Genomic DNA, 19020 nt, shown 5'->3' with positions numbered 1-19020 from the left:
AAGCTGTTGCATATTCTCGGGGCTGTGAAGTTTTCGATGGTCGGCCCCTGTCCGGCGTTTGCGTACCGTATCGAAACGATATCGAAAACTATAATTGATTATTCTAGTAAGAGCTAGTACGCATAAATACCACTAGTATGAATAGATACGCACTCCCTTGAAATACACGCAGTACTCCATAAATAATATTGGGGCGTTCTTTGGCTAAAATTACACTGCTCGAATCGTTTTAGGGCTCAGGTCCACCTCAGGCTGCTCAGCTGCCCCTTGTGTGCCGTTTCTTTAACTATATACTGATGGAGTTTCAATAAGGCACCGCTACATAGATGAGCAAGATGTTAGCGATTTCGAAACGTAAACAAACATGACCATTTTGTCAGCGGAGAGAGCTCCATCCCGGAGGATTCTGGCGGTGGTGACAGTCGGGCGATACACTTGTGCTGGTACAGTCCTACTTTCTACCATCTGTTCAGACCCTAATTAACGCTTAAGTGAACAGCCCCTATTCTTGAGATTTGTCGTATTCTTCATGCTCGTGGTCATACCATCGAGTTTGCCTGTCTTGATGGACATCAAGGGCTTGCAACTCCCCATGCCTTCGTGTCCAAGATTCATGTTGTTGGTCGGAACATGACAGTTGAAGAGGACAAAGCCCTATATCGACTGTTTGATGAGTCCGATGCCTCAAATGCGGAAGGCCGCAAAGGCACTTTCCGTGCTCTAATGAAATTTCACAGCTGGTGGCCGGAGACTTATCGAAATCTCAAGGCCCTCGTTTCTGACCCGGCCTATCGCCCCGACTTCATTTTGGCAGACCTTCTCGCTGACGCATGTATCGACATTATGAATGAGTTTGAAATTCCTCTTGCGGTTCACTATCCACAAATGCCGATTCAAATGGCGCCTCAAAAGTATATCCCTGGCATGCCTGGTGCACAGCTTAAGCATTTGAGTAGTGAACATGCCAGCTTGTGGGACCGACTTCAAGAGGAATATCACGTCCTACAACTGATCTTTGCGATGAAAGACTATATCCTGTTTCAAAGGAAGATGCGTCGAGAAATGGGACTCGGCCCTCGCCCACCACCAAGAAAGCCAGACTACTTGGTCCTTGTCAACTCGTTCTTTGGTCTTGAAGTTCCAAAGGATCTTCCTCCACTTATGATACCCATAGGTCCAGTATTGGCCGACACCTTCACGCCACTGGATACTACCCCGGAACTGTTAAACTTCCTCCAGGTCCATAGAAAGGTCATATATGTAGCATTCGGTTCACACGTTGAACTGCCTGCATGGCGTGTTCGCCGGCTGATAAAGGGTTTGGTACAAGCCCTTGAATCAGGCGATATAGATGGGGTTATCTGGGCATGGAAGGATCGTGCCTCAGTCATGAAGGACCTTGAATCTGACCCGAGCTCAATCGATGATGCCAAAGTAGAGTATTCTGCTATTTTGGACAACAGAAATGAGGGATTTAAGATTGTGGGATGGGTTCCCCAGCGCGCGATTCTTGATCATTCAAGCGTTTGCCTCTACCTCTCTCATTGTGGCGCCTCATCCACAATGGAGGCCGTCTACCACGGTGTGCCTGTGGTGGCCATGCCTGTGTACGGAGATCAGCTGGCAAACGGAAAGCGCCTAGAGGCTGCCGGAGTTGGCATCAACATGAATAGAAAGAACTTTACTGCCGAAGAATTGTCCGCAAATATAAAAACACTCGTTCGCGATGAACAGGGCTCGTTCGCACGGAATGTTCTTCGCTTGCAGCGAATAGCCACGGCTAACAGTCGACGGAAATATGTTGCCGCTGATAGGATTGAAGAGGTCATGTACGATGCGGAACTTTTATCTAGTGACGAAGCTGTGGTGAGCCGTCCGATGCACCTGCAAACACCTGACAGCCGCATGTCGTGGTTCAAGGCCAACAACCTTGACCTTTATCTTGTATATATAGCTCTCTTTGCCGTTCCAGTTGGCGCCGTGCGATGGATAAGCAATAACTGGCTGTAGTAGTGATAGATGGTAAAGCTAGGTTATTGGCCTTTCTCCTGCCTAATTTCAGTCTTAGGCCGTATCAATTTTTCCATCTTGAATTTCCTGTCTCTACAAATTATCAGACATAACGTGCGTTGCTCTCGTAGTGTGATACAGTGGCTTATTTGGTTTGAAATGTTTTATTCCCCCGTTATTTCTCTTCTGTGAATGTTCTTTTTATACCAACTAATAACCTCGCCCACTCTGAGAGAGACATAACCAAGATACATCAGTTTATCGACGCGATAAATTTTCAGTTTTCAATTTTGCATCAACACACCAAATACATCTCTTCTCCATACTTAGTTACCGACCATTAAAAGTACATATGGATTTATCAAGTCGCAAGATATACTTTGTAATACATATAAGTGGTATGAAGATCTTGAGTAGATTATGAATTATAATTATAAACCAATCTTCCTCTTTCGACCTGGTCCCCCTTTCTCACCACCATTCGCCGAGTATGATATCGCTTCCCATCAATATTTTCAAAGCCCCAGGTCTGTTCCATTGTCCAACCAGCATCGGAATTCGTAATTACACATTGTAGATGCTGGCCATCGGCATCCTCAGCCCAGCAACTGGCAGAGCCGTCCTTAGTAGTTTCGCCGTTCAAGAACGGGTAGTCCTCATCCGTATGCAAAGCTGAACGCTCCRGCGASGAGCCATAGAGACGTGATTGAGCTAGAATGCAATCAGTAAGGAAGGTACATTGGATGGGAGAGGTGAAGTCTTTACTTTCAGTCTTCCCGTACAAGGGATTCTTCCCAGAAACCGGTTTCCAGTTCAGGTACCGTTTCTCGGTAACACCATTACCACCCACTCCACTGACTTGGATATTGACGACGGGGGTTCCGTCATCATCGGAAGAATGTGAGATGGTGAATTTGGGACTTGCAAGGGAAATGCCTTTGCGCAGTAGCCAGGGAACTCCTTGCTATGGGAAAGTCAGCAGTGTCGGCCACTTAGCAGGATAAATCTTCATACCAACGCGAGCGAACTGTCGACATCGTCCGATAGGGCCTTGTTCTGCTCTTTGTTAACTCGGCTGTCACGGCGGGAATAGTTCGACATACGGGAACAAATTGCCCGGCCAGGGTCTTGAGGGTCATTTCTTCTGGAACTGCCATGGCGAAATATACTTCAAAGAGGCGGAACAAAACTGTATGCAAGATCTCCATGAATTCTAGTAATACGTATTGATGCTAGTCAATTGATCTCGTGAAGGAGCTTCCAGTTACAGTTGTTATATAATCGAAACTTACACGTTGTTCAGTCCTAGCAAAACTCTTTTACATATACTCTGAACACAGTTTCAGGCTACCTAAGTACCTAGGTGCCAGATTCTGACGAACAACTGGATATTGGATTGATTGGATTTTTTTTGGCTCAATTGTGCTGATCTGAAAATAGCACAGCCCTGACCGCATCGCCGMCTGGATCTGAATGGTAAATTTCAAGTTGATACAGTAACAACTAGGGCTGACGTATTGCCAACAATACATGAATTTTACAGTAGGTTATAACGATAATTCCAGCCACCCTTGTCAATTGAAACGCGCTAAAAGAAGTTGGCTCGAAAATTTGACTAAAATAAGCTGATACCAGTGGGGCAACGGCGTTGGCTAAAAGCTTATGCCAGGATCTATACTCCATAGAACGGCTGGCAGTTTAAGTTTTACCGAGACATTTTTTACAATGCAAAACGCAGAAATACATAATGTGGTCTGGTTTGCCTATTGCTTACGACATAGCGTCTCCTCCAAAGCACTGCTCGGCTTTCTAGTGGTCAAAAGGACGCAGCTGAATGGGGTTTCTTGGCTCTACCTCACTCGGAGTGAGTATGCTGAGCCGTGTCGATTATTGCTGTACAGGGGCATCACAGATACTCAATTGGAAGTTTATATCAGGACTCCGGTTTGGAATGTCAACTCTCAGCTTTCGTATAAGCATAACCCAAACCTTTGACTGAGTTCTGGATGCTATCGTTACCATTGTGAACCTGATTTTGATAGTCAACACCTTCTGACCAAGAAACACTCCCATCATGTCATCTACACCAACCCTCGGAGACCTTCAATCTGGCTGTCAGGCTTGGAGAGATGATGTTTTGAACATCTATCACTATGTGCCCTCGCTAGCCGCCGGTGTTGTCTTTACAATCCTCTTTCTACTCTCCGCGGCCGGACACTTGGCCCGCTTCTGGATGGTAAGAGTCATACCTTCTGCCCTTCTTGCTATCGGTGCTATCCTCGAGCTCGTTGGCTGGGCTGCTCGTATCTGGTCCTCAAAGTGCCCTTACAATGACTCAGCTTTCAAGACACAAGTCACCTTACTCGTTATTGGACCGGTGTTCTTTACAGCTGCTATCTATCTCTTCCTCAGCCAATTGATTCGCCACTACGGAGAACAGTACTCCCTGCTGAAGCCCAAGGCGTACCTCTGGACATTCATTACGGCTGATGTGGTGTCCTTGCTTATCCAGGCCGCCGGTGCAGGTATCGCGTCATCTCAATTGAGCAAGCCCGATGGCAGTGCCAAGCATGGTTCAGACGTCGTTGCAGGTGGTATGATTTTTCAGATTGTCGCCATGACCGTATTCGTTGTTTGCTTTGCAGTCTTTCTCAAGCGGATGTATGCTTCCCTTTCGATGAGGGGCATCCGACGCAAGGACAATTTCCTAATTGCCTCCATCATCTTCAGCTTGATCGTTATCTATATTCGAAACATCTTTCGCGCTATCCAGATGAAGCAGGGATTTACCAGCAATCTTTTTATCCATGAACGATACTTTATCGCCCTTGATGGTGTTATGATGTTCCTTGCCGTTGCTGTCTTCAATGTGGTTGATTTTCTTCCTGCCCCTGAGAAATTGGAGCAATTGCCTTCTGGTGGGTCAGAGAGTCAGCCGCACGAGTTGAGGGAGAATGGTGGAAAGTGATTGCGAGAGAAACGATGTGTCATGGAGAAGCTATCTACGTGTAGCTGAAACGATTGTTGAATGGGTGGAAGGAATAAGAAGGATTACATGGTCGGGGCAGTGGGCTGTGGCGTGATGTCAGACGTTGGTGACGGCTGGTGGGATGGGTTGGTTCTCAGTAATGAGTGGATAGTCTTTACTGTATGACTCTGAAGTGTTGGTTGTGATCCACCATAATGGACACGGGATCCTCGCGGTGAGGCGTTGAATGAGTAGTAGAAATTGATAGCAGTACGAGATGATAACAAAAAGCAGTGTGTTTCATATTACTAGCGGTAAAACATGGTATTAACGGAGCTAGTAAGTACTAGTGCTGATAATCATTTACCGGCCCGTATTTTAAAACCTTAATCTAAATTGACATCCGACACGCAGCCCCATTTGATACGCCACTCTAGACTAGTACGTAGCAGGTTACCTTTAACTACATAGTAAGAGTTTTTCACGAAGTTTTGAAAGAGTTTCCATCTGTGGAAACCCACACGCGATCTAGTATTCCAACAGGAGTTAATACGAGGAAAGCTTTGCACGGATTGGATAAACTTTACACTTTATGTAATGGAACAGAGTACGGCGTAGCTTAGATGGCGTGTTTTGTTACACATTGTCTTGGGCTGGCGTAAATGAGCTGCATTGCCTGTTGAAGCGTATCGCTAGATTAAACCCACGTATCTGATACTGCGTACTCGGAACTATAATTAGCTCGTATTTGGGTCTATTTAAGTTAGAATTTAGGCTTATGTCAGAGCTGAAGCACGTAATTTTTTAAGGTTGGTAACATGCGACAATTGGTTAGCCGCAATACAGGGCGTCGCGGTCTTGGCAATATGGAAATATTGATGCGCTGTATAGGAAAATCTTGACTGATGAAAAATCAAAGATTTTAGCTCGAGAGCCGAGCTAATTTAGTTCATTCAGCGAGGTGGACTTCATCCATGTGGTGGAGGACTACTCCGTGCACGAAACGACAAAGAAAGCTATGGCTAGAGTTGTGTAAAGCCAGTCACCCACAATGAAGGGCTGATAATCTCACTTTTCTCAACGAAGCTTTAAATGAACAGAGAACCCCGTAGATAGTATGTATAGACTACAACTTACGCTGCAACAGCTTTTCCTTACCCCATCGTTACTTAAGATACCCCAAGATTTGTTTTGATTGTACGAATATATCACTGCTTTTTTTCTTTCTTTTTTCCCTTTATTCAAGATGCCGCTCATGATCAGTCCAGAGCCGGCAGGTGATGACATCGCCGTCATCGGTCTTGCCTGTCGTTTTCCTGGGGAGGCCTCTGGGCCTCAAGAATTCTGGAACCTCCTGTGCAAAGGACGATGTATGTACCCCTCCACAAAGCTGTATGTGTGCCATGAAGGCATGACTAATAGGACTCTTCTCCAGCCGCCTACACATCCGCCTCAAAACGGTGGAACGTCGACGCTTTCCACCACTCCGAACGTGGACGCCTGGGAACCAGTGTAGCCCGCGGTGGCCACTTTCTTGAACAAGATCTAGCAGCCTTTGATGCCGCCTTCTTTAATATTAGCCAAAATGAAGCTTCATCGATGGACCCACAGCAGCGACTTACGCTCGAAGTTTCCTACGAAGCATTCGAGAATGCTGGTGTTCCCATTGATAAACTTTCCAACAGTCAGACGGGTTGTTATATGGGTGGCTTCACAAGTGATTGGAGAGAGGCCATGACTCGCGATGCGGAGGCCGCTCCTATGTATACTGGTACTGGTGTCGGGTCAGAGTTCATATCAAATCGTGTCTCGTGGTTCTTCAACATGAAGGGACCGAGCTTTACACTGAATACGGCATGCTCGTCTAGTTTGGTGGCGTTTCACCTTGCTTGTCAGAGCTTGAGGACACGGGAGTCCAACATGGCAATTGCGGGGGGCGTTAGTGTGCACCTCAATCCTGATTTTTTCATGTATCTCTCCAATCAAGGGTTCTTGGGTCAAGAGGGTCGGTCAAAGACCTTTGATGCAAAAGGAGATGGATATGGTCGTGGCGAAGGGTGTGGAGTTGTTGTTCTAAAACGCGTGGAGGATGCCATCCGAGATGGAGACAACATTAGAGCCATTGTTCGTGGTACTGGAGTGAATCAGGATGGCAAGACGAAGGGCATTACACTCCCTAACGCGGTTGCTCAAGCTGAGCTAATTCGCTCTACATACGCCTCGGCGGGGTTGAATTTAGGGGACACCCAGTACTTCGAAGCCCATGTAAGTATAAAAAGACATGCCCATACTCAGTGCCATTGCTAATAGAAAGCGTAGGGCACAGGAACGCAAGCCGGCGATCCTACCGAGTTGGAAGCCGTTTCACTCACCATCGGCGCTGCCCTCCCAGCAGATAAAAAAATTCTTGTGGGATCAGTCAAGCCGAACGTAAGTGCTATCTTCGTAAATTATTGCAATACACGACTGACTAGTGACCATAGATTGGCCACGTCGAAGCCAGTGCGGGAATCGCAGGTGTGATTAAAGGAGTTCTGGCTCTGGAGAACGGAGTCATTCCACCAAATATTCTCTTCAACACTCCCAATCCAAAGATTCAATTCGAGAAATGGAGGGTTCAAGTTCCACTTGCACTCACTGCCTGGCCGAGTGATGGCGTCAGACGAATGAGTGTTAACTCTTTTGGTGCCGGAGGTACAAATGCGCATGCAGTACTAGATGGTGCTGAGTATTACTTGCGTGAGAGGGGGTACCAGCTCACTGGTACCCAAGATATTAGACCGGGTACCAAGAGAACCCCTCATGCACCCCGACTGTTTGCTATTAGCTCTCATGATCAAGATGGTCTGGCGCGCCAGAGGGAGTCTTTGGCCAAATTCATAAAGTCACAGGTGGCAAACATTCCCTCCGCCAAAAAGGACATCTACCTCGATCGTCTTGCTTATACCTTGAGTGAGCGCCGGTCTACTCTGCCGTGGAAGTCCTTTGCTGTTGCAGCTGATGCAGATCAGCTCGTAGAGGAGCTTCAAGCCCCTATGCCGCCATCCGGCCGAACAAAAGAAGGGCTTCGTCTAGGTTTTATTTTCACAGGTCAAGGCGCGCAGTGGGCGCAAATGGGCATGGAGCTTCGTCAATATGATGTCTTCCAGTCTTCCCTCGAGAGCGCCGAGAGATTCTTCAAAGAGAAGTTGAAGTGCCCTTGGTCGGTGATTGAGGAGATGGAACGTGAAGAAGGCGACTCCCATATTAATTCACCGGAATTCAGCCAGGCCTTGTGCACAGTCCTTCAAGTGGCTATCGTTGACCTCTTGTCTTCTTGGGGCATAACTCCTGTAGCAGTCGCAGGTCACTCGAGTGGTGAGATTGGAGCAGCATACTGCTTAGGAGCACTGACTCGTGAGGATGCGTGGTCAGCTGCTTATTGGAGAGGGATACTTTCATCTCAAATCCCTACACTGAATCCTAATCTCAAGGGTTGCATGATCGCGGTTGGTCTGTCAGAGGATGAGGCCGAGAAATATATCGCGCGTGTTTCGAAAGGCGTCATTTCTGTTGCCTGTGTGAACTCTCCCTCAAGCGTCACTGTCTCTGGCGACACAACCGGAGTCGACGAACTTCAGGAACTTCTGCGGGAGGACGGTGTATTTGAGCGAAAGCTCAAGGTTGGTGTTGCTTATCACTCTAGCCACATGCAGACTATTGCTGCTCAGTACCTCGAGGCTATCAGTGACATCGAAACCGCAGACAGTCATCCGGATCGAAGAATGTACTCTAGCGTTTCCGGGGACTTCGTTGAAGCCGACGAACTGGGCCCCATGTACTGGGTCCGAAACTTGACAAACCCTGTACGATTCTCTGATGCTTTGGAGAGCCTTGTCCTACCGATAGACGATGAATCCGGAGAGCGACAGAAGACGGCTGCTGTCGATATCCTGATTGAGATTGGTCCTCATTCTGCCCTTGGAGGACCTGTCAAACAGATCCTTAAGGAGATCGGTGTCAAAGATGTCGAGTACCAATCTATCCTGTCGCGAGGCAAGTCAGCAGTGCAAACCGCACTCCGATGTATCGGTACCTTGTCTGTCCGAGGTGTTCCTGTAGAGATCAAGGAGGCCAATCAGTATCATTATTCTGCAACGAAATTGACACCCCTGCATAACCTCCCCTCATACGCCTGGAACCACACTCGCACCTTCTGGGCCGAGCCACGCGTCAACCGGGAGTACCGCTTTAGGGAGCACCCCCGTTACAGTCTTGTTGGAGCTCCTTTACCTCGCATGAGCGAGAATGAGCGTGACTGGAAAGGCATGCTCCGCATTTCTGAAGAGCCTTGGATCCGTGACCATCGCATCCAGAACCTTGTCTTGTACCCGGCAGCAGGGTATATTGCTATGGCTATTGAAGGTGCGCGGCAACTTGCCGACAAGAGCCGAGAAATCTCAGCATTCAAATTGCGAGATATCCAGATTGGGGCGGCTGCCACAGTCACAGATGACGCAGATCTTGAAGCCATGCTTCACATGCGCCCACACGCCAATGGTACTAGAGATAAGGCATTCTCGTGGTGGGAATTCTCTATCAGTACCTGTGCCCCTGGCCAGGAGCTAAGACAGAACTGTGCCGGTCTACTGCTTATGGAGTACAAGTCAGATGAAGGATCGGCTATGAGCATTGAAAATGAAATTGCAGCCATCGCAGCTGCAGAGGAGTATGCTGATATCAAAGCTTCCTGTACCGCTCAGGAGAAACCTGCCAAGTTTTACGAGGATCTCGCTTCACTAGGGTTGAACTACGGGCCTACCTTCAGCCTAGTGACGGAAATTCGCCTCGGTAAAGGTGTTTCTTGCTGCACCGTAGAGGTCGCTGATCATGGGTCCAAAGTCATTCCCCCAGCCTCGGTCAAGCGCCCGTACATCATTCACCCTACCACGCTTGACGCCATGTTCCATGCTGTCTTTGCGGCTTTGAAGGGGCCAGGTGGAGTTCTCAAGGGCGCAATGGTTCCCAAATCAATCGATCAGATTACTATTGCTGCCGACATTGATATCGCAGAGAAATCACTATTCCATGGGTTTGCCACTGCGTCCAAGCATGGATTCAAAGAGATCATGTCAGATGTGCATATGTTCGACAGCAGTATGAGCAATCATTCAGTCTCTATTACGGGCTTCTGTTGTGCCGATGTCGCTAGTAGCGTCGAATTGACCGATGCTACCGCTGACGCTGTCAATTTATGTACCACTAGTACTTGGCTACCAGCAACTGAGTTGCTGTCTTCAGAACAACTTCAGAAAGTGGTTGAAGACTTGGCTGCAAGCGCCGATGTGTATGCCCTCTCAACGGCGTATAATGAAGAGGTGGAGAAGGTTGAATCTCGCTCAATGGTTCACCAGGTAAGTGAAAGAATCATCGCGACTGAGTATAAAAGTCAAGACTGATTCGTATTCCAGATCATCAAATTAATTGCACAAACAAAGCCAGAGAGCACAATCGTGGAGATTGGTCAGATTGGCCTACCGTTGCTGACTGGCATTTCGGCAAGTAATATCGGATCTCCTCTGAACTATACGGTGGCAAGTGGCAATGGGGAATGGTTGAAGGAGGTAGAGGAAAACCTCAAGGATTCCAGCTTGAGTCCACAGTTCACCTTGCTTGACGCAGGAAAAGATTTACCACGCAGCAGCTTCGACATTGCGATGTCCACTTTAATCTCGGAACACTTGAATGAACTTGACGCCGTCCTTAAGCGATTGAGCAGCATTGCTAAGCCAGGGGCAAAGGTCTTCGTTATTGATGATGTACCCAGTGAATCTCTTGACCGACATGCTGTCTTCCTGAAGCATGGCCTCTCAGTTGACTTCATCACTACTTCCAGGCAAACAAATCTCACCGTTGCATCAGTGCCTGCTAGCAATGCCAACGGAATAGTCACTGATGAAATTATTATCCTGGAGCCAGCCATTCCTTCGTCTATTTCAAACACTATCGCCACACAAATCACCGCGCAACTAGATGCTGCGTCGATTCGCTCAAAGCGCACCACTTTACAAGCACCGCTGGAAGAGTTGAAGGGGAAACGTTGCATCTCGCTCATCGAAGCAGATACTTCCTTCTTAGAAGATCTTTCCGAATCAGGCTTTGAAAGCCTGAAGAAAATCCTTTTAGAAACATCTAGCCTTGTATGGTTTGTTGGTGTCGATGGTCCTGCGGCATCTCTCATTGCCGGTCTTGCACGAACAGCTCGCAATGAGATTGCTGGTCTAGAGCTTCGTACCTTGCAGGCACCCCCCGGCTCGTTTAGATCGTATGAAAATTTGGCTTCGGCCATAGTCAAGGTCGCTACATCCTCTATTCGTGACAACGAGCTGCGAATCAAAGATGGAATACTGCAAATTAGTCGTCTTCTTGAAGATAATGGGTTGAGTGGCGCCATCGAGGGGCTTCAGAGAGGGGAAAAAGTCCTCACACCTCTGTCTCAGACAGTGCGTCCCCAAAAACTTGTTGTTCAGAACCCCGGTCTACTTGATTCTCTGTGCTTTGAGTTGGATGAAAGTCTAGAAAGTGAGATTGCCGATGGCGAAATTGAGATTGAGGTTCGTGCTAGTGGTGTCAAGTATGTTTTCCAAAATTTCCTTCCTGTACTCAGACATACTAAGTTGATTCCTAGCTTCCGTGATGTGATGACTGCTATGGGTCAGATTCCCGACGAGACAGTCGGACTGGAGGCCAGCGGCGTGGTACGTCGAATTGGAAAGAACGTGACGCGCTTCCAGATTGGTGATAGAGTCTGCTGCCTGGCTCACGCTGCTCATAAACCTCTGATCCGAGTTCCTGTTGTACAATGCGAGCGCATTCCCGAGCATCTCTCCTTCGAAGAGGGAGCCACTCTGCCCATGGTGCATTATACGGCATACCACGCTTTGGTCAACCTAGCTCGTATCAGAAAAGGACAGACCGTTTTGATTCATGCTGCTGCAGGTGGTGTTGGACAGGCTGCCATTCAAGTTGCTCAGCATTTCGGCGCAGAGGTCTTTGCCACCGTCGGATCTGATGCAAAGAAAACTCTCATCAAAGACCTGTACGGAATCCAAGATGATCATATCTTCAACTCGCGAGACATCAGTTTTGTCAAGGGGTTAATGCGAATGACCAAGGGCCGGGGTGTTGACTGTGTGCTTAACTCTTTATCTGGTGAGATGCTCAGACAAACGTGGTACTGCCTGGCGCCATTTGGTGTCTTTGTTGAGATTGGTATGAAAGATATCCTTAGCAACACAGGCCTAGATATGCTTCCCTTCAAGAAGCATGCAACCTTCTGCTTCTTCAATCTAGAAAACATTGCCACGATTAACCCGCAGCTCATCGAAGAGATTGGGAAAGGTGTTTTTGGGCTTCTACAAAAGGGTTTCTTGAAACCCGTTGCTCCAGTGACTGTTTACCCTGTCTCCCAGATGGAGAGCGCATTCCGTTTGATGCAGGCCGGTCGTCATCAAGGTAAATTGGTCCTCTCTTACAGCCCTGAGGACGTTGTACCTATGCTCCGACGTGCAGATGATGCGCTACGACTCAACCCCAATGCGACATATGTCCTTGTCGGAGGATTTGGTGGTCTCGGACGCAGCTTGTTACGCATGTTCGCTGCGAGCGGCGCCCGACAACTGGCAGTCTTCTCCCGATCTGGTGCTACTTCGGCCGCGGCTCAAATTTGCGTCGCTGAAATTGAACAACTTGGTACAAAGGTTCAGGTGTACCAGTGCGATGTTGCTAGTGAGGCAGCTGTCAAGGAGGCCGTTAAGCATATGAAGACCAACCTTCCTCCCATCAGAGGTGTAATCCAGGGAGCAATGGTCCTCCGCGATGTACTCTTCGAGCAAATGACCTATCAGCAATGGATTGAGTCAACACGGCCCAAGGTGCAAGGCACATGGAACCTTCACCAATTCTTGCCAAACGATATGGACTTTTTCATTACTCTTAGTTCATTTGCCGGTGTGTTCGGTAATCAGGGACAAGCCAATTATGCAGCGGCCGGTGCGTACGAAGATGCTTTGGCATATTACCGTCGCAGCCAAGGACTCAAGGCAGTGACTATTGACTTGGGAGTCATGCGCGATTCAGGCGTGTTGGCCGAGCAAGGCACAACAGCTAATCTGAAGGACTTTGAGCCATTCGCTATTAGTGATGCAACATTCCATGCAATGATAAAGAAGGTCATCGTCGATGAAGTCTCCGGTGTATCTACTCCCGCCCAGATCATCACCGGTATGCCGACAGGGAGAAGTATACAAGCTGCCGGTATTTCGCGACCCTACTTCTTTGATGATGCTCGGTTTGCCATCTTGAGTTTGGCAGGCGAACAGGGCGAAGAGGGCGCCGGAGGKGAGGTCTCAATCGAGGCACAAATCTCACGAGTCGCATCTCGCGAAGAGGCGGTACCCTTAGTTCAGGAAGCCCTCATCAACCGGGTTGCCAAATTCCTACAGACATCGCCATCAGAAATTGACGCCAGTAAGCCGCTGTATCATTATGGCGTGGACTCGCTAGCGGCGGTCGAGATGCGCAATTGGGTATTTCGAGAGATCAAATCGGACATCTCGCTGCTGGAAGTCATGTCAGCCAGTCCTATCAGCAAACTTTCACAAGATATTGCCATGAGGAGCAAGGCTATTGTGGCGTGATTAGAATATGTATATAATTAATAAGCACATAATCCAAGTAGAGCATTTGAAATGTTTTTTAAAGCAACAATTATTCCACTAACATCCCCATCAAGCCGCCTCGACTCACCACATGAAGTGAGTCGAACGAGTTAAGTCCCTCATCGTCGACGATAACACGACCGAGAACAGCGTCTTCTGCATTGGTGAACCAAAAATATCCTAATGGCTCTAGATCGCCTGACCTCACCCACGTAATATCATATCGACCTGCTTCGCTGCGTGATATGGGGGTCTCCGATATCACTGGGGGCCGTTCTCCCGACCATAAATGTACCACAGCAAGTGTAGTATTTGCGGTGGTGATTAGCAACTCTTGATTTTTCGGGTGCCATGACATATTTTTGACATTGTGTTCGTGTACAAGCGCTGTTTCAAGAGCGGGTGGCGTGGTCATAGCCCATATCCATACAATGTTGGGCCGTGTCTGGTCTATAGCGGCTAAGAATTCCCCATATGGTGAGAATTCAAGCAATGATACACCACGTGGGAGCTGGGAAGTAGAATCACTAGTAGTAATGAAGGCAGATAACGATGCTGCTTCAGCGTATTCGAGCTTGCCGTCGGGAGACATGCGTTCTCGCCAGACTCGGGGGGATTCGGCGTTGATGTGAAAGTTGTGTGATATTGTGGTGGAGCATGAAAACTGTCATCATATTTAGCATGGGAATTGTTTGTTAAAACATTGTAGGAGAGGTCGCATACTGTACGAGTATTGAGTAGATCCACCGTTCCGTCGTATTTTCCAACCGCCAGAACATTGCTGTTCTGTTGTCGTGGTTTCAACGGTGCCCATTCTAAACATTTGATGCCAAGATCGTGTGTATTTTCTATATCGTTTCTTCCGGTATAAGTACGAAAGTGCTGTCCATCAGCCGTGTAGACAAGCAGCTTTGTACCATTACTAGCTGCGTCCCAGATTGCAATCCATCTGCCATCCGGACTCCATTTTAAGCCTTGCGCATCCACAGTTGGCAGATTGACTTTAGAGATTGTCTCGTAAGAATAAGCTTCATGAACGGTCAGCAAGTCACTGGCTTCCGGCTTGAGTAATATTGCAAGCTGTTTAGTTTGCGGGCGATAGCCATGTCCCTGGCTGGTGGGACTGCAGAACTTAGGTAACTTGATTATCAGACTAGAAGCCGTCTCCAAATTGAAGATGGTCACTTTCGAGCTCCAGGCATGAAATAAAATTGCTTCGTCATCGTTAGCACCAAAGTCGATGGCAGTCACGTTTGGTTCAATGTTTTCAATATCAGCATGCCATTCTAGAGAGTTAAGTTGCCAGACTGATATTCGGCTGCTAGTTGCACACAATAGGCGCTGGTGTGAAACGAGATCTAATGGGCCTTCGTCATCTGTTTGGATTCGAGTTCCCACGTCATCAGCCGTTGAGTTTGACGGTGATACTTTGACGAACTTGAGCTGGGAAGCAAGAGGCTCTTGTAGTTTGATGGATCGAAGCAATCGTGTCCCTTCTATAGGTGTAGCAGAGTGCACTGAAATCTCCTTTCCATGTACACGTACGACATGGTCTCCATCTCGGGAAACGGTCACTATCGTTGGACCTGTATGGGATCGCGTCAACCATGTATCAAACGCGTGGGGATCGACTCGTTTCTGATGCGGCTCTCTTCTGCTTTTACTGACCTCCATTTGTTCCCGGAAAAGCCATATAGGCCTACTCGCTGAATCCACCAACCACTAAGATTTTTCAGTTTGGTAGAAGGCCTATAGAAAACCTCAACTCAAGTTTTAAGAAGGGCGGAGATTGGCTGGCAGCTTTAAATGAGCAATCCTTTACCACTCAATCTGCATGCAGTGGAACAAATTATACTTGTGTATTCATGAACTTCGTCCAACAAAACAATTGCAATATGTAGACTGTGAACAATCAGAGTAGTTCGAAGAGAAGTTGTTGATTGCGTGCCTTGGTGCCTGAACCATACAAAAAACAATGCGGCGATAAGATAAGCCGGGCCGTCTTTCTTCCGTGCCGAATAGAGTCAGAAAGAAAGAAAGACTAGAAAAATTATTCGACCAGTCCACGCTCAACCTAAAGCAACAAATCCTAAGATCTTGGGGTTTCTAGTCGATAGACGAAAGTTTTCAAAATAGGTCTTCTCAATTTCAGAGCTCCCTATCGGGGACAGAAGCTCTTCCGACACTGGGTTGGCTCGATATTCAAAATGTCGCAACAGACAGCCGAAATGTCTACAGCAAGCGCGCCTGAGAGCAGGCCTGCAAAATTGACGGGGAGGGAGTTTTATAAGAGCATCGGAAGCCCGAAATATATCGTGGCTCCCATGGTGGAACGATCGGAATTCGTGCGCATCCCCATGGACTTCTGCCATTAACTGACAAATCACTAACGCTATCGTTTCTCCGTAGGCCTGGAGAATGCTTACACGTTCTTTCATGGAAAAGGACCAACCACAGCGCGTCCTCGCATACTCGCCCATGTTCCACGCCAGATTATTTAAAGAAAGCGATGGTCATCGCGCGCAGTGCATACAGCCCATGCGCCATGACGATCAAACCGACACCGATGTACCATTCCTCGACGGCAACCCAGCCATTGACCGACCTCTCTTTGTCCAATTCTGCGCAAACGATCCTAATGATTTCCTCGAAGCCGCGCGTTTAGCTGCGCCGTACTGTGATGCGGTTGATCTCAATCTTGGATGTCCTCAGGGCATTGCGCGCAAGGGACACTACGGTGCTTTTCTGCAGGAAGACTGGGATTTGATTTATAAATTGATCAACAAGCTGCATACTGAGCTACCTGTACCGGTTACGGCCAAGTTTCGTATTCAGGAGACCAAAGAGAAGACACTGGAGTATGCTAAAATGATACTTTCGGCCGGTGCCAGTATAATCACGGTTCACGGACGACGACGCGAGCAAAAGGGACACAACACTGGAGTTGCGGATTGGAGCTATATCAGATATTTAAGGGACAATCTTCCTCCGGAAACGGTCATTTTCGCGAATGGAAATATCCTAGGCCAAGGGGACATTGAACGTTGCCTAGAAGCTACGGGAGCCGATGGAGTCATGAGCGCCGAAGGAAATCTATCGGATCCTACTATTTTCGGCAAGGTGCCAGAAATCGGACAGGAAGGACGTGAATACTGGCGCGGCCGCGATGGGAGAGGAGGTTATCGCGTGGATGCAGTCTTTAGACGGTATCTCAATATTATCCATGACTACGTTCTCCGCAATCCTGTGCCAGAGCGCAAACCGCTTTTCTTACCGTCAGATCCAGTTGACAATACCCCCGAACAAACCAAAAATACACAAAACGGCACGGAAAACAGCGAGCATATCAATGGCAAGAGGAAAGCTGAAGACGATGGCCATGAAAAAGCGACTGAACCACCTAGCAAGAAGCAAAAGCGCAACAATAATGTGAGGGTGTCAGATCCCAATCTTACCGCCATGCAAGGCCATTTATTCCAGCTTCTGCGTTCCTTGGTTAAAGAACATACTCATATTCGCGATATGCTTGCTAGGACACGAGCCGGCGATATTGCCAGGTTTGAGCAGATCTTAAGCATGGTCGAGGATGTCGTCAAAGAAGGATTATTAGCATACGAAAAGAACCCAGAAGCATTCGATAAGAAGCCCCAGGATGCAGAGAATCTCCAAGGATCTCAAGCCACGATTGCGGAGTATGGTCGTCCATGGTGGGTATGTCAGCCATATGTTCGTCCTTTGCCGGAGGAAGCTATAGCGAAGGGAGCGATGCGAGTGAGCAAGAAGGATCAGAAAAAGGCAGCGGAGGCGGCTGAAGCTGCTGCTCATTCTGTCTTTTCCAAGACTGAGGCCACACCTTCTGCGATCTCTACGTAGGAAGACTGCTTTGATAACGAATAGATACGAGTACATAGATCCTTCATTCATACATAGCATATACATAGCATACATGTTTATTATTACCCGATACCCAACATACCATTAATGATCTCTTTCTTCCCGATCATCAATTCCACTAATATCCCCACTTCCACGACTTTAAAATACTAAAATTAGAAATATTTTGACAAAACAACTCAACCAATCGTTCCTATTCCTACCCTGTTCAAGAATTCCCGGACATTTCAACGATGCATCTTTGGTGTTGCTACACAATAAAAGTATCCAGCAAGTAGACTCTTGCAATCCCTACCCACCGCAGGATTCCATCTCTCAAACGCCTGAAGAGTGAAAACGGAACCTTGTGCCTCATACTTTTGCACGATCAAAACACAGGTATCTCCTGGCTGTGCCTCGTAGTACTCTGTGCAATCAGTCGCAATACCAGGTTGAGTAGGTTCAGGTACGTTAGTAGGTGGTGGTTGAGATGTTGCGGTCGTGCTGGTTGAGGAAGTTGTTGTTGTGGTATCTTGATTATTATTTAGCAACCTCTTTGGTCTTTTGCATTTGATTGAGTGAGATGGAGTGGAATACCTGAGACTCCTACGCAGACATAGTAACCGGCCAGGAGAACCTGACAATCAGAACCAACTGCTGGGTTCCAACTGTAGAACTGGAACAGTGTAATGGCATGTTGATAGGCAACGCCTATGCATGTGTCATTGGTAATGACCTTGTAGTAATTATTACCTGATGTAAAGACCCGGGTTAGTAGTTTGCTTGTTAGACAAGTCATTTATTTGACTCGAGTTGAATAACGGGTATGCAAACTCACAATCACTTGCGATCCCACTCTGTGTTGGACTAGGAACAGGCTCTGCTCTTGCCAGAAGGCCGGATGCTGCGGTAGGTTGCGCAGCAAGGCTTGGTGGAGCATCAGAAATACCTACACAGACATAATATCCCTCAAGTAACTCGGAACAATCTGGTTCCACGGCACTTGACGAAAAGACGCAAAAGCATTTAGCTAACCGCCAGATGGTTGTCAGGGGCAGTCCAGAACTTACGGATTCCAAGCGTAGAACTTCCTCAGCGTAAGCCTATTAAACTTCTCAACGATTGTGTCGCAATAATCGCCTCTCTGTACGCGGTAATAGGCATCGCATGTTGAGATGAGTCCCGGCTGTGTTGGAGACGGCGTAGCTGCGGCTCTTCCTGTGGCGAGGATGTTTTCAAGCAAGGTCTCTTGAAAGATTCTTGCGGTTGCTACTCCTGCGAGAAGGCAGGAGAGGAGTACTCTTCCCAACAACATTGGAAAAGTCGACGATCGAATATTTCTAGCTAGCCACTTTTAGTTGATGTATGGTTTACTGTATGGTTAGAACGTTGATTTTGATTCCTTAGAAATCAATTCAGAAGGGCAGTCGAAGGCTTTTATCTTAGATACCTGGTAAAGGATAGCATCGA

General features: G+C 47.7%; 5 protein-coding genes across 5 annotated transcripts; 4 read left to right on the top strand and 1 right to left on the bottom strand.

Annotated features, from left to right (window-relative positions):
* Positions 1 to 364: 364 nt before the first annotated feature.
* On the top strand, positions 365 to 2010 carry BHQ10_002206 (uncharacterized protein; the record flags this gene model as incomplete). The annotated part of the gene is made up of 2 exons (XM_040874327.1): positions 365 to 443; positions 500 to 2010. The coding sequence occupies 2 exons, from the start codon at positions 365 to 367 to the stop codon at positions 2008 to 2010; spliced, it is 1590 nt and encodes a 529-aa protein (XP_040730711.1).
* Positions 2011 to 2428: 418 nt separating this feature from the next.
* On the bottom strand, positions 2429 to 3167 carry BHQ10_002205 (uncharacterized protein; the record flags this gene model as incomplete). Its single annotated transcript, XM_040874326.1, has 3 exons — positions 2429 to 2974; positions 3025 to 3066; positions 3114 to 3167. 3 exons carry the CDS (start codon positions 3165 to 3167, stop codon positions 2429 to 2431), a joined length of 642 nt encoding a protein of 213 aa, XP_040730710.1.
* Positions 3168 to 4084: 917 nt separating this feature from the next.
* BHQ10_002204 (uncharacterized protein) lies at positions 4085 to 4978 on the top strand (the record flags this gene model as incomplete). The annotated part of the gene is made up of 1 exon (XM_040874325.1): positions 4085 to 4978. The coding sequence occupies one exon, from the start codon at positions 4085 to 4087 to the stop codon at positions 4976 to 4978; it is 894 nt and encodes a 297-aa protein (XP_040730709.1).
* A 1246-nt stretch (positions 4979 to 6224) lies between these two features.
* Positions 6225 to 13656, top strand: BHQ10_002203 (uncharacterized protein; the record flags this gene model as incomplete). Its single annotated transcript, XM_040874324.1, has 6 exons — positions 6225 to 6348; positions 6414 to 7243; positions 7298 to 7408; positions 7462 to 10371; positions 10429 to 11591; positions 11646 to 13656. The coding sequence occupies 6 exons, from the start codon at positions 6225 to 6227 to the stop codon at positions 13654 to 13656; spliced, it is 7149 nt and encodes a 2382-aa protein (XP_040730708.1).
* Positions 13657 to 15884: 2228 nt separating this feature from the next.
* Positions 15885 to 17550, top strand: BHQ10_002202 (uncharacterized protein; the record flags this gene model as incomplete). Its single annotated transcript, XM_040874323.1, has 2 exons — positions 15885 to 16022; positions 16087 to 17550. 2 exons carry the CDS (start codon positions 15885 to 15887, stop codon positions 17548 to 17550), a joined length of 1602 nt encoding a protein of 533 aa, XP_040730707.1.
* Positions 17551 to 19020: the final 1470 nt, after the last annotated feature.

This window comes from Talaromyces amestolkiae, assembly GCF_001896365.1.
Source record: "Talaromyces amestolkiae strain CIB chromosome Unknown scaffold3.1, whole genome shotgun sequence".
Lineage (NCBI taxonomy): Eukaryota > Fungi > Ascomycota > Eurotiomycetes > Eurotiales > Trichocomaceae > Talaromyces > Talaromyces amestolkiae.
Note: the sequence above shows the minus strand (reverse complement) of the source record. Positions and strands in the feature narration are given on the sequence as shown.